Source organism: Pelodiscus sinensis, chromosome 5 (assembly GCF_049634645.1).
Source record: "Pelodiscus sinensis isolate JC-2024 chromosome 5, ASM4963464v1, whole genome shotgun sequence".
NCBI classification, from domain to species: domain Eukaryota; kingdom Metazoa; phylum Chordata; order Testudines; family Trionychidae; genus Pelodiscus; species Pelodiscus sinensis.
In genome coordinates, this window is record NC_134715.1 from 44,361,714 (window position 1) to 44,376,218 (window position 14,505).

A 14,505-nucleotide genomic window follows, 5' to 3' on the forward strand; every position below is an offset into this window, starting at 1 on the left:
CTAGACTAGGGAAGGTCAATTTCAGCCCCATTGCCAGACTTCACTCCTGGCTCCAGCTGCTGACCCCTTGACTGGTTGCTGCTGCCTCACTTGGGCTCCTGCAGCAGGCTATGTGACTGAACTTGTTGGGCTGCCACCGCTGGATCGACTGTCCTGCAGCAGGCCTCCTAACCAGGCCCTTCTGCTACCCAAGTCTATGCCATGGAGAGGCTTGTAATTGTGCATTGTCAACCAGCAGGTGATGTTAAGCAGATATGCTTATAACACCTGGTCAGCAGGAGGTAGACAAGTTCAGGGAGCTTTTCCCACAGGAGTCCCGCCAAGAATTCTGGGCCCTATCTGAAGATCGGAAGGTAGTCTCCCATACGGCCTTGCAGGCAGCCTTGCACATACGACGCCTCTGGTCTCTGCGAGCATGACTAATGAAAGTGCACAACCCAGCACGTGCCTCACAATTCCTCAGGACATTCTGCACTCCCTCAACTGGTGGCTGCAGGAGCCTGTAGTCTGTGCAGGTGTTCCATTTACCAGGGAGCCTATCAATGCAACTGGTCACAGATGCATCAGACATGGGATGGGATCTTTTGGAACTCTGGACTCGTGGTCCCTTACAGAACGGTCCCTTTACATAAGTGTCAGGGAGCTCAGCAAAGTCAGATGTAGCCTGTCAGGTGTTTCTGTCTCACTTAAGACGAGGTGTCCTTGGTCCTGATAAACTACACGGCAGAAATGTACTATATCAACAATTTGTTCTTCTCCCTGTGTCAGGAGCCCTGCTCCTTTGAGATTTTTGCATCACCCATGATATCCACCAGCATACCTTCTGGGGAATCAGAATGTCTTAGCAGACAAGCTCAACAGATCAATCAGGGCTCAAGAATGGTCGAGGGTGGGACCATTTTCTGGAAGTGGGACATTTTCTGGAAGTAGGGTCAACCCCAATTTGATGTGTGCGCCTCCCACAGAAACAAAAAGCGTCCAGACTACTGCTCCTGCCTTGGCCATGGGGCCGGGTTCTATGGTGGATGCCCTACAAGTAAAATGGCCTCTCCTGCCACTGTACATGTTTCCATCTTTCCCTCTAAAACACAAGATCCTTATCAGGGTCAAGCGGTTCAGAGCCTTGTGATCCTGGTGGCACCTGCATGGCTTCACCAGCACTGTTTTCCAACTCTCCTGGACCTACCATTAGAAGAACCAATGGTGCTTCCGTTGGTACCAGACCTAATCTCCCAGGACCTCGGAGAGGGGCAGTTGTGCCACCTCAATTTTCAATCGCTCCACTTTCCAGCATGGAAACTTTGTGGTTAACTGGGGCTGAATGCCTCTGTTCTGAGGCAGTAAGGAAGGTCCTGTTGGAGAACAGGAAACTCTCCACTAGAACTGCTTACTTGGCAAAGTGGAGGTGCTTCTCCTTGTGGGCCTCCCAGAGGGCGTGAAGCCAGCGGAGGGCCCCATCCATCTCATTCTGGACTACCTCCTAGACCATGGGTGGGCAATAAATTTTAAAAGGGGGCCACTTCATAAATTTCTGAAGTGGCTCTGGGCTGCTCAAGAACGGGTGAGACCTTGGACAAAAGGGATAGGGCTAGGAGACTTCCTCCCTCCCCCTCCACAGACCCTGATTGGTCTGGGGGTGGAGGAGCACATGAAGCTTCCCCCACCCATCCCTAGAGAGAATCAGCAATTCCCTCTAGGCATCACAACAGGAGGAGACCTCGCGCACTCCCTCCACCCCCAGGCCAATCAGAGCCTGGGGGCGGGAGGGAGCGTACAAAGTTTCTTGCACCCTGCTCCCATCCTGCCAGGGGCGCAGGATAGCTAAAGAAAAATGCCAGCTGTTTTAAAACAGCCGGGATTTCTCTCTAGCCACTGTGCACCCTTGGAGTGGGGAGACTTCACACACTCCCCTGCCCCCAGGTATCAATTGGCCTGGGGGTGGGGGAACAGCAGGGCGGCCACAGACCAGATCCAGCAGCTTGGCAGGCCGGATTTGGCACGTGGAGGCTCCTTTGCCCACCCCAGTCCTAGACCTTAGGCAGCAGGGCCTTTCCATATCGTCCCTCCGGTTTCACCCAGGTGAAGAGGGCAGGATGGTATTTGTGAAGGTGCTGGTTAAGCGATTAAGCTGGTTACAATCATACCCACAGATTTGCCAGCCCGTAACAGTTTGGGATATTAACCTTGTTCTCAAGAAGCTGATGAGCCCCTCATTTGAGCCCTTGGACACTTGCTCCATGAAACACCTTACATGGAAGGTAGCTTTTTTGTGCCATTACATCGGCCAGGAGAGCGTCCTCACCTCTGAGCCACCTTATACAGCTTTCTTTAATGATAGGGACAGGGTTCGCCCGCCCCCTGCATTTCTCCCTAAAGTGGTATCTCATATTCACATGTCCCAGGACATCTACCTTACAGTTTTCTTCCCAAAGCCTCACTCAACCCGTAAACAGAGATCCCTGCACTCCTTACATGGCAGGAGAGCTTTGGCATTTTATATAGATAGGATGAGAACATTTCGTAGGTCACCTCAACTCTTGATTTCCATATCCAAAAGGATGAAGGGCTTCTCGATATCAGCCCAGCGTTTGTCATCATCAGGACTCAACAAATCAGTGTATCTACTCGCCACGGGCGAGTAGGTTTCAGCCAGTCACCCCGTTCACCGGCAGCGTGCGCATGCGCAGTGCGGGGCTGGCGAGTGGATTTCGCCGCAGTTTGTCAAGCCCTGGTCATCATGGATCACATCCTGCACTAAAACATGTTATGACCTTGCCAACAGGCCAGCAGCCCCCTTACAGCCCATTCCATGAGGGTGCTGGCATCATCTACAGACTTCGTGGAACAGGTGCCCATTCTTGACATCTGTAGGGCAGCCACCTGGTTGTTGGTGCATACATTCACAAGCCATTATGCCATTGCGCAGCAGGCCAGAGATGATGCGACCTTTGGCAGGGCTGTGCTGCAGTCCATTTCCAGTTAGTCTCCGCCTCCTGTGGTAGAGCTAGGGAGTCACCTAAGGGGAATGGATGACCAAGCACTCAAAGAAAAAACGGTTACTTACCTCTCGTAACTGCTGTTCTTCAAGATGTCTTGCTCATGTTCATTCCAAATCCTACCTGCCTCACCTTCGTCGGAGGAGTCCAGCAAGAAGGAACTGAGGGGGGTAGAGGGCCAGCAGGGGTATATATGCACTGATAAAGCAGCGCCACTCCAGGGGGCTCCCTGGCTGGCCCAACAGGTACTGCTGGGGGAAAAAAAATCCCTGAAATCTACGAATGCAGTGTGCACACACCTAAGTGGAATAGACATGAGCAACACATCTCAAAGAACAACAGTTATGAGAGGTGAGTCATTGTTTTTACCTCTGATATAAACATCCACGAACACAGTGCTATGTTGTGGAGGTGGGTTTTATGCTGATGGAAGAACTCTCTGACTGAGAGTGCCTTCATTATATATACAGTGCTGCAGCACTATATGTATAGACATGGCCTAAGTATCTACTTATAAGAAATGGGATTTCCAGAATTTGCTATTTAAATAGATAGTAAAAGACCTTTGTAATAGTGATGTTAAACATCGGTTAATTGAATAGTCGAGTAACCTCGTGAATTCTCATTGGTTGTTAGTCGACTATTCTATAGTCCCTGGGGGGCGGGCTGGCAGCAGTGTGGGGTGCCAGGCAGGAGCTAGTCCGTGATGAGAGCCAGTTTAAAAAAACAGCTCTTCTTGTTGAGCAGCTGCTTGTCGCCTTAGGCTGCTGCCTCTGATAAAGGGGCAGCAGCAAGGGGTGGCAATAGCCCTTGTCTGCATGATGGTCTGAGCTCCCAGACCCGTCGTGAACCAGAACTGAGCAGGGCTGCCTGCCTGCCTGGCTCCTAATACACTTACAATGCTGACCCACAGAGGGGATATGTCCCGGACCCAACATGAGCCAGAACTAAGCCAGGCTGCTGGCTAGCCTGCTAAAAATTTACTGGTCGGGGAGGGAAATACATGTAGTCTATAGCATTAACCTATGAACTTTTCCTTATCGGTTAATTGACTACGCTATTACATCCCTACTTTGTAGAAGATGCACTGTGCAATAAGACAAAATGTAAAGAAAAAGATCAATGATTTGTAGTATTTTGGATAGCATTTTTTTAACTGCAAAACTAATCATTACACAGAAGTTACTGTGTGTTTTATTCTATTATATACAAAACACTTGTTTTCTTCTTTATAATTAGATGAATCAGCTGCTCTTATTATACTGAAGTGTTCCTTTAATATCATCATGATGGCAAAGATATTTAAAGTTACTAATGCTGCCTGTGTTCGCTCTCTCGCTCATATGTTCCACTTTAATTTACCTTTGAAAGTTAGGATTTGTTCAGAACAAAGACTATAATAAGCATTTTAAATGCATGAACAGATTTTTATTATTCAACATTTAAACACTCCTCTGCAGTTTTGTGAAATCCAAACCTAATAGTCTGCCAATGTACAACAAAGCAAATAAAACTTAACCATTCTAGTTCTATCACTGAAGGGACTAACAGTGATTTCAAAGTGCAGCTTGTATAGAAACAAAGATAGCACCATAAAGGGAAGAGGACACATTTTTAACTTTGCAGTTCAACTTGAAGAACAGCTGTTACAATACTTTGCATGCTAGAAACACTGGATCTTACTTCTCGATAGTTTAGCTGCATGTAGTTTAACAGAAATGTTTCATCTTCAGGTTTAAGGCAAGTCAACTAAGATACACACTGTAATCATCAAAAGTATGAAAATGTCTACACACATTTTAGATGTCCACGTTATTTTAGAAGGTACTCAAAATTACTCAAGAATTAAAATTTTATTATGATGCCCAGCATAATACAAGGTAAAAATAGCAGCAAGTTTTCTCTTTTGAACAACTATGGCCCTGATCTTATGACCATGAAGTCAACAGAAAGACACCTATTGACTTCAATGTGCTTTGGGTAAGAACCTAAGAGCTTATTACAAATTGAATCAAACACTTAACACCTGAGGCACTGAAATGGAGACTCCATAGTAATAGTTGGTGCTTTCTTGGGAAATGAACCAACTGGTTACAGACAGGGTAGTTAAAAATTCTAGATCCTTGTTTTTGTTTTCAGATGTTGGTAGGCCAAAGGAAGATAAATTGGTCTGACACTGACTTCCTATAAATAATATCTCCAAACTTCCCATTCGCACTGGAAAGGAAAATTTCTGTGATTGTGTAATTAAAAAACTATAAAAAATGGTAAGGTACATTGTCGTCATATAGTCTATATTGTAGACACCAAGGATATCATCTTGGACATGAAAAATATCCATGAGAATACTGAACACTTTCCACTTATAGAAAGGATTAGAAAAAGCCAGACAAGATATCACAGAAAAAAAAACCAAATAATCTTTCCCATATTACTGCCTGCCTTTTTGATCCACATTTCTAGGGTCAAGAGCTTTCTGATGATTAATTTGATTCAGCTGGTGGCATCATAGTAGCTGTTGCAAATGTTAAAGGATATACATACAAACAATTCTGATGGAGGTAGCAAATTATAAAGCAAGAAACAATCCATTCAGCTGTAAAACAACCCAAAGTGCAATCCCAGCAGTTGAATTAAAACAGCTCTCTCTATCATGGTGGAAAAGTTCATGACCATTTTGTAATCTAGCTAAAGCAGCAGAAATCCTTAATACTTCTATACTCCTATTGCATACACAAAACATTTAAAAATGACTTCCTTTACAATTGCTATGCTTTTTTTATTTCTGTTACCAAAGAAAATAATAAAAGAATGTGACAATTATCCCATACTGAACAGTTCATTTTTAGACTATTTTCTTTGTGTTTTTATTTTTTCTTAGTTAAAACAATGTTGTTAACCTTATTTGGTGTGTGGGGTTTTTTTTTTTTTTTTTTTGGTAATGAAGCATAAGAGTCTAAGTTAAGTCTACTGGAGACTAGGGATGTTAAGAACTTGGTATTTAACTAATCCAGTAATCAATAAAAATTCTATTTTTAGGCAGCTGGCTCAGTACCGGCTTGTGCTGAGTCTGGGAGCAAACCCCGCTGTGGCTCTGCAACATAAAAGGCAGTAGGAGCCGGGCAGCCTGCCCACTCCTCTTCCCCCGACTGGCTCCTACTGCGTTTTAAATTTCAGAGCCTCAGCAGGGTTTGGTCCCAGACTGGGCATGAGCTGGAATTGAGCCTGGCTGCCTGCCAAGCCATCCTATCCACAGGGGGTCCCAGCAGGGAGTTGGAACCTCCCCTTGCAGCAGCAATCTCTACTCCTCCCTCCCTGCCACTCCCTGATAAAGGTAGCAGCAAAGGAAGGACAGGCAGCACTGTGGAAACGGTGCTGGGAAGTACCAGCTCCCTGCCCTGCTGCCTCTGATACAGAGGCAGCATGGGAAGGAGAAGGGGGGAAATGCGAGTAGTCGACTACTCCCTTTCATCCCTACTGGAGAGCACAAAGTCTTACTTTTTTTTGTTACAGTTATTATTCTAATAAATTAATGCTTTAAAATATTTGTCCATTTTTAACATTTCCATGATATTTGGTCAATGTTTACAAATGACCAACTATTTTGGACTGATCAAATGCCCCAACATATTTCAGCTGATACCACAGGGTAATTTCTATTTATCTTTTTTGCAGCTTCCTATTTAAGTTCCTCCTCTCTATTTAATAGCTCTAAAATCTGCACTGGCTGCTTAGAGTTTCCCAAAAAAGTGCCACAGAATAAAACTCCACTTGATTCTCATCTATTTCATTGGGTACACACAAAGGGTATGTCTAGACTACATGGCTCCATCGACGGAGCCATGTAGATGAGTTTACTAGACATAGAAAAATGAAGCGGCGATTTAAATAATTGCAGCTTCATTTACATCAAAATGGCCACTGCGCTGCACCGATCAGCTGTTTGGCAGCAGGGGAAGCCTTTGGCGACCACTCCAGTAACCCTCATTTCACGAGGCATAATGGAGTGGTTGACAAAGGCTTCCCCTGTCGACTGTGGTGCGTCCAGACTGCCCTGCTGTGCCGCCAAACACAGCGCAGCGGCCATTTTGATGTAAATTATTTAAATTGCCGCTTCATTTTTCTATGTCTAGTAAACTCATCTACATGGCTCCGTCAATGGAGCAAAGTAGTCTAGACATACCCAAAGTTATAAATAGCCACAATGAAAACTGACAAGTCTTGTCCATGATCACTCAGATACAATTTTGGAAAGGTCTGAGTAGCACTTTTCATAAAAGACTGATTTAAAGTATCACAGGTCCACTGAAATCACTTAAAAGAAAAAACCTTTCCCCCTACTAACTTCAGATGAGTCTTAAGAAATGAAGCGATGTTTCTTTTGTGAGGGCTGTAGAAAAAAATCTTTACAACCATCTTTACAACCATCTGAATTGTTCTTCCATTCATTGCTGGTAAAAATCCAGTGAGGAATACATGCTGACAAACTCATCAGAATCCATGAATCAGGTAAGTGTGAATCTTGCTCAAAAGGCAATCTTTCAGCATCAACTATCTTAGCAACTACTGCCTTATTTTTGGTCTCTCCTTCTTGGGAAAGTTATTCAAGAAGTGGCAGCAGGCCAAATAAAAACAACAGCTGACTTCCCTCTCTCTCTGGGATCCCTCGAATCAAGTAAGATTTCTCCTTGGACACCTATAACTAATGAGAGCGAAATGAGAAATTAGGCCAGTTCTGGCAAGGAACACTCTCTGGCAGTGGCTGCACATGAGGTCTCTTATCTCCATTGGCACGGACACCAGCAGCACTGATGCAGGCCTGTGTATGCTCCTTATGTCAGGCTATCTGATCTTCTTCATGGAGATGACACTTGATCTCAAAGTGTCAGGCACCACTCTTGATGGTGATTCTCCAGGTTACCCAATCTTCTATCTACCTCTTCCAGGTGTCAGCATCAATGCCACACTTTATCAAAGCATTCTTAAGGACATCTCTGTAATGCTTCTTATGCCCACCACAAGATCTTGTCCTGGTGTTCAGCTAAGCCTAAAAAAATCTGGCATTCTGATCATGTAACCAGACCATTATAGCCGCCTGTGGGCAATTATTACCTCGATGCTGCAGAAATCAGCCTCTGCAAGGACACTAACATTGGGCCATCTGTCCTGCCACATGATGCCCAATATTTCCTCAGATACCTTTTGTGGAATTTCCCCAGATCTTTAATATGATATCTATAGGGAGTCCAGATTTTTTTTTCTATCAGGCTTTAGGACTGAGTATGGTATAAAGATCATATTTGTAGCACAGATGGAGCATCTCTCTCGGGATGGAAGTTGAAGATCCATATTACTAGATCTGATGACATTTTTCAATACCAGGGATCATGAGTTTCTGATAGCTTAAATGAAGACTCTCACAGAAGTAGATGGAAGTATGTTAGGTCTGAGAACATAATCAGCGTAAGAGCAGCAATACACAATTGCTCATCTTCCTCAAGGACCTGCATCTATCAAGTCCAGAAAGGTCAGGCTTGGCACTACTCTTACTCAACATCTGTGACACCAATTAAAAGTGAAAAGTGATAACAGCATTGATCTATTTTGTGTTATCTAAACAGATGTTATCTAAACTGAGGATGTCCAGAAAAAGAAAAAGAGGAGAGCCTCCTGACACCAAACAAATTACCAGGTTAGATTCAGTTGGAACAAAACAGCAAGTGGTATTTGTTGACAGGAGATACTATACAAAAGCAGTTGAGTTTGCATCCATCTGCTTTACTGAGACTATTCCCCAATCCAGACTACCATGCAACGCATAACCTCTGGGTTCTGCTAAATTCATACTTGCTTCTGGATTCCTAATTTCTGTATTTACAGCTATAGTTGACTAGGAGACTTTTCCTATTCCTGTCAGGTAAGGGACTCAGATAAAATCTTGGATCACAAGCAAGGGTCTTTATTCTTCATGCTTAATCATGTAAGTGTGAAGAAAACAGAGAATCAAATGATGATAAATACTATAAACATTTGAGCAGAGAATTTTGTGTGTAAAATCTAGATATATTAAAATGTGTTTAATTATGTAATTGTTGCTAATTTCACCAGTTATCTGGGGAGATGGCAGGCAGTTTCCACTTGCTGACCCATGCTTCTGCCTCTGATACCTGTGCCCAGGCTCACTGGTTACCCATGTAAATGGTGATAGAAATGTAGCCGTGTTAGTCTGGTGTAGCTGAAACAAAAAACAGGACTATGTAGCACTTTAAAGACTAACAAGATGGTTTATTAGGTGATGAGCTTTCGTGGGCCAGAGCCACTTCCTCAGATCAAATAGTGGAAGAAAATTGGAACAACCATATATACCAAAGGAGACAATCAAAAAAATGAACACATTCAAAATGTGACTTTTACATCCCTAGTAAACTCCATGATATTATTGATGGTAGACAGCTATTTCAGTACTTACATAGTACTAAGAGCATAAAAAACGAACAAATGAATCTTTACCATTCCTGTAAAGTAGGGAAATATTATTCCCATTTTCACAGAAGCAGTAGCAGACTTCACCCAAGGTCACAAGGTGTCTGTGAACTGAATCTAGGCCTGAGTCCCAGTGCATAAAAGCTCATTAAATAGCATAAGTATTAACTGAATATTTGTCAAAAAAACTGTAAAATTTATCAGTTATTTGTAAACTTTAACTCAAAGCCTTGATTTTACTTTACCTTCTTTGCCTTTTTCTTCACTCCACTTTCTCCTTTCCTTCCAAGGAAACTGCATTTCCACATTACATTACAACTCATCAGCTACCAGAAAGGACAAACGTGTTGTTTTATATAATTTACTGACTGTGAAGTGGGTGTTTATTACTTTTCCCTCTTCTCAACCCCAATTTTAGTCCTTCACAATAAGCAGTTCCAGTATTAGATTCTGTCCAAGTGCAATTGAATGAAATAGACTCAATTCATATCAGTTTCACTAAGGTCCAAAGGGATCAAAATGAAACCATGAGAAATGACATCTCAGGACACCCTTCTTCCTTCTTCTGAAACCTGTGGAATCTCTTAGCAGTAGCAGAGGTACTGGAGCCATCTGTCCACAGATTTAAGATAACAGTCAATTAGTTTAATCTTGGTTTGCATTTTCATACTTTCATATCTCTAAGAGCTAAAGTAGAGGGATGGAGGGCAGTTCACCAGGGTTAGCCTATGATGGCCAATGGTGCTGTATTTACTACGTGTAGGGGTGCTTGCAGCTCCCATTGGCCACAGAACACCGTCCCTGGCAAATAGGAGCTGCAGGAAGCCGCATCCTGGTTCACACCCCGTGGAGGTGGAGGTAAATACTGCAGCAGCAGCCTGCCAGGGGCTAACCCTGGAGAACCACAGTCACCCCATGTGCCAGTTATTGCCCAATGCTGGGCTAAAGAAACATATTACAAAATTAAAGTTCAGCAGAAGATGGTAATCTGGGCAACTTACTTTTTCAGGCTTTGATTGTTTGTATTACAGTAATGCCAAAACATTACATGTGGTACAGAGCACATTCCCAGTAAAACAGCCACACATCTATGAGCAGATTAGGAAGATCGTACTCTAGTTAGTGCTTTTAGCAAACATCGATAAAACACACATACATAAGCGGAAGAACTGGTTTGCAAACAGATTTCTACATAAAGATTTCTGTTATAGATTTTTAATCTTGAGATCTTAAAAAAATTGGCATCTGCTCCAAACCTCTACTGATTAAAAGAAATTATTTCCCCAACAGACTGATCAGATTTTGTCCTATTTTTGTAAGGCATAACATTCAGGTTTTGAACTAAGAGTAAATTTTCTTAATAATAAAAATAAGTGAGACTCTGCTTAAGTATACAAAATTGGTTTAATGTCCAAAGTGTCTATGACCGTTTTAAATCTTTGCTTACAAAAATAAAATGGCAGTTTAGTTGCCTGAATTATTGATTTTATAACAACCTAAAGAACCAGTTTAGATTAGGGATGTGATAGTGTAAACACTTAACTGATGAGCTGTCTTTACAGAGGCAGTGGGTACATGTTTACCAAAATAAACTTCTTTTAACATCTCTAGCTTGGATGGTTGTGTATTCTGGTAAAAAAGTTCTTTGTAACAATATCATCTGCTGAGAAGCAATATACATATTTTGGGTACCCTTTAGACTGGATCACACCTCTGCCTGCAGAAAAAGCCTTGAAACTGTAAGTCACTTTTTTATTTATAGAAAGAAATGTCATATCTGAAACAAGGTGGCATATTCCACATGTTCACTGGTTAAGCTTTCAATTGGACTACTTAAAAACTTATTTTTCTATCTACATATTTTATTTCGCAAAAAATCTGAAAATCACAGTGGTCTATAAACATGAATAGTGGTCGCGAAAGGAAAGGGGACAGAAAGAGCAAGGAGCATTACAAAATAAAAACGAAAGTGTGTATCACAAAGGAACTGAAGTTATTCAGGCTATAAAGATTCACCCTGTAGCTTGATGACAATAGGTTTTTGTTGTTGTTGTTGCTTTAATTGGAAAAAGAGACCCCACACAGGATGTGAAAACAAACCTTTGCACGGGCTAAACAAAATCTGTTTGGTCTGGAACAGACCGCAGCTTTTATGAATTGGACTAAATTAGATTAAACTGACTTTTTCAAAACTGGGACAAGCTTTATTGCTCCTTAATACTAGCTTCACTCAAATCCAGCTATGACAGAACACTCCAAGCCACACCTTTTGAAGTGGAATGCCAAGACAATTTCACACCTGAGAAACTTTTCAAAGCAAGTCTGAAGAGATTGCATGGCAAGGATTTAGAATGTACTTCTGTCCACATTTGGGTGGTAACTTTTCTTCTTTAACTGATGTTGTATGATAATACATACCTTTGCACGGTTTATTATGCAATTTTCTACAATTTTGTACATTTCTTTCTAGCATAGTATTTTTTAAACTAAACACTTCAAGCATTAAAGACAACAAATGTATAGAACTGCAATCTTCGGTTTCTCTGTACAAATCAACTGCCTTCATCTGTGGCACCAATTACTATTTCTGTAGTCTGAAACATTTCAAATAAATTACAGTATTTGACTTAACATTCCTGATCTCTGGTAAGGCATAATAGTTTTAAGAGTCTTCAAAAACACACAAATACTATAGAATTTAAACTAACATGCAATATTTTGGAAAAAAATGTAGGCGAGCTCTACATGATATTTCAAGATTAAGTAATACAGGATGCTCTGATCATGAAGCTCTAATCATGACATTAATGACGATAATTCATTAATTGATTCATCTTCTTACAATACTCCATTCACCCAAAGTGCCTTACAATCAAATTTCATACTGTACTGAATCAAAGCTCATGTGCTCTTATTATATTGCTTTGCATACTGAATTATGCATTCTTTTCAAGCACACTTATGGAAAGTCTTCATTTGCACCCTTAGTAATTATTTGCTGGAGCAGAGTTTGTTTCGTTAACATATGCCATAATCGGAATCCAGGAAAAGTTAACTGTCATAATGTTTTAGACTGACAAGGTTTAATTAGTCTAGGAAGTAATTCTAAAACCTTCACCATTTTACATTTCAACCTCCTAAAAAACACATTCCCCAGTGACTGACAAGAACTGTAACCTCCCCTCGCCATCCAATTCTGACTTTAAAACAAACCCACCGTAACTCAAAAGCTTCCAGCTACTGTAGAAACAGAACTGGTGAATTCGGGGTACTTTGAGAAGCCTTGGATCTCGCACTAGCTCGCATGTGACTCTCTTTACACAGCTCTGAAGTAGTCCGTATGATGCAAAATGCAAGGTGCACAAGGTGCTGGGCCCTCACCCGACCATAAGGAAAATAATTCACAATAAAAATTCACCAGTGCTCCCCCCTCAGCGAAACCCAGCTAGTGAAGCCAACTCTCCCCCTATCGCTCACCCACGGCAGCACGGGAGAAAGAGACTCAGACGGGGACTACTATCGTGGACGGTGTTGAAAACTCCCCCTCAACTGCAGACTTTTCGCCTATCTCCCGCTCAGCCCCTCCCCGGCCCCTCTTCTCCTGGGCCTCCTGCCCGATGCCAGGGAAAACCCTTCGTTCTCAGGCACCCGGGAGAGCAGGGAGCCTTGCACCCGCCCTCCCGCTCCTCTTTAGGGAGCAGCGGGGGGCAGGCTCCGAAGCCGGGAGGCTGCAGCAACCAGCGCAGCAGGGGTGACGAGAGGCGGCCCAGTCAGAGCTGCGGGGGCCCCCTAGGTCCCGTCCCCGACAAGCCGCCAGGGCCGCAGCTCCCTCCGCGCCCCGGAGCCAGGGGCCTGGCCAGGCGCCCCCCGCCCGGCTCACTCACCAGGATGCGCTTGAACAGCGCGTTCTCCTTGGGCGGGAGGCTCACGGACGGCATCGCTCCTGCTGCCTCGGCCGGCTCCGCTTGGAGGCTCCGGGGGGCGGGGTGTCTCCCGCCACCGCTCGGTCACCGCCGCCTTCCGGGACTCCCCGCCGGGCCGCCCCCGCCGCCTCCTGCTCGCGTCTGTCCCCGGCCCGGCCCCTCCAGGCCGCCGTATCCGCGCCGGGTCCCCCCTCGCCCCGCACCGACTCCCAGGCGACAGTTCACGTGGTAACTGAACAGGCCGGAGAGAGGCGCCGCCAAAATGGCCGCCGCCGCTTAGGATTTCCCCAGCCGGGTCACGGTGCTGAACGCGCATGCGCCGTGACCCTCTTGCCCAGCCGGCCGGCTCGGGAGCCGGTGCGGGGCATGCCGGGAAGTGGGGCCGCTCCCGAGTCCCGCCCTGGTGACTCAGGGCCCGTCCCTGGCGTCCCCGCCGGGGCTGTGGTGACTCTTCCCCAGCCCCCGCGGCAGCGAGAGCCGGGGCTGGAAAGAGGCCGTTCGGGGCCTTTGCACTTCCCATGGTGCCTCGCGGCCGCGCTCAGCCCTCCCCGGCTCACGGCCCGGCCGGTCGGGCTCTTCCCGCAGGGCGGGCTCCGGGCCGCCGCTGTGGGCGGGGTGCAGCGGCCCCGCGAGCTGGCTGCGGGCGTGTCGCTCCCGCCCGAGGCTGGGCGCGCCTGTCAGGCGTGCGGGTCGCTGGTGCTAGGTAGCGCGTTGTAGGCGCCTCTGGTGAAGGAAGGTCGCTGCCTGTACGGTGCCAGCCCGGTGGGGCTGAAGTCGGGGGAAAGGGGCTGCGCTGTGGTTACGTTAGAATGATTGGGATATTCGCTCCTGTTAGCTTTATGCCTTTAAACCCCACTCTGCATCAGGCCTGGGTAGATGCCATTTTAATCCCCAGGAACATACCTCCCTCTCTGGCTTTTTACCATAACTGCTGAGTAGATACCGTGTGTGCGCATTTGGGGCCATGCCAGCTCCCTTTACGCAGCTTTGACACCGCACCTCCACCTGCAGCATCAACTTGTTATCCCTCAATCTTGCAGAACCAGTCGAGTTACAAAAAAGGTGGCTGCTATTTTTTGGGACCCACCCTCACAGTGTTGTCC

General features: G+C 44.9%; 1 protein-coding gene across 1 annotated transcript in view; it reads right to left on the reverse strand.

Annotated features, from left to right (window-relative positions):
• NAA15 (N-alpha-acetyltransferase 15, NatA auxiliary subunit) overlaps positions 1–13,700 on the reverse strand; it is a 72,994-nt gene extending 59,294 nt beyond the window's left edge. Inside the window, exon 1 of the mRNA XM_075929931.1 lies at positions 13,364–13,700. Coding sequence (XP_075786046.1) covers positions 13,364–13,417 — 54 coding nt within the window. The 5' untranslated portion in view covers positions 13,418–13,700. The remainder of the gene's footprint in view (positions 1–13,363) is intronic.
• Positions 13,701–14,505: the final 805 nt, after the last annotated feature.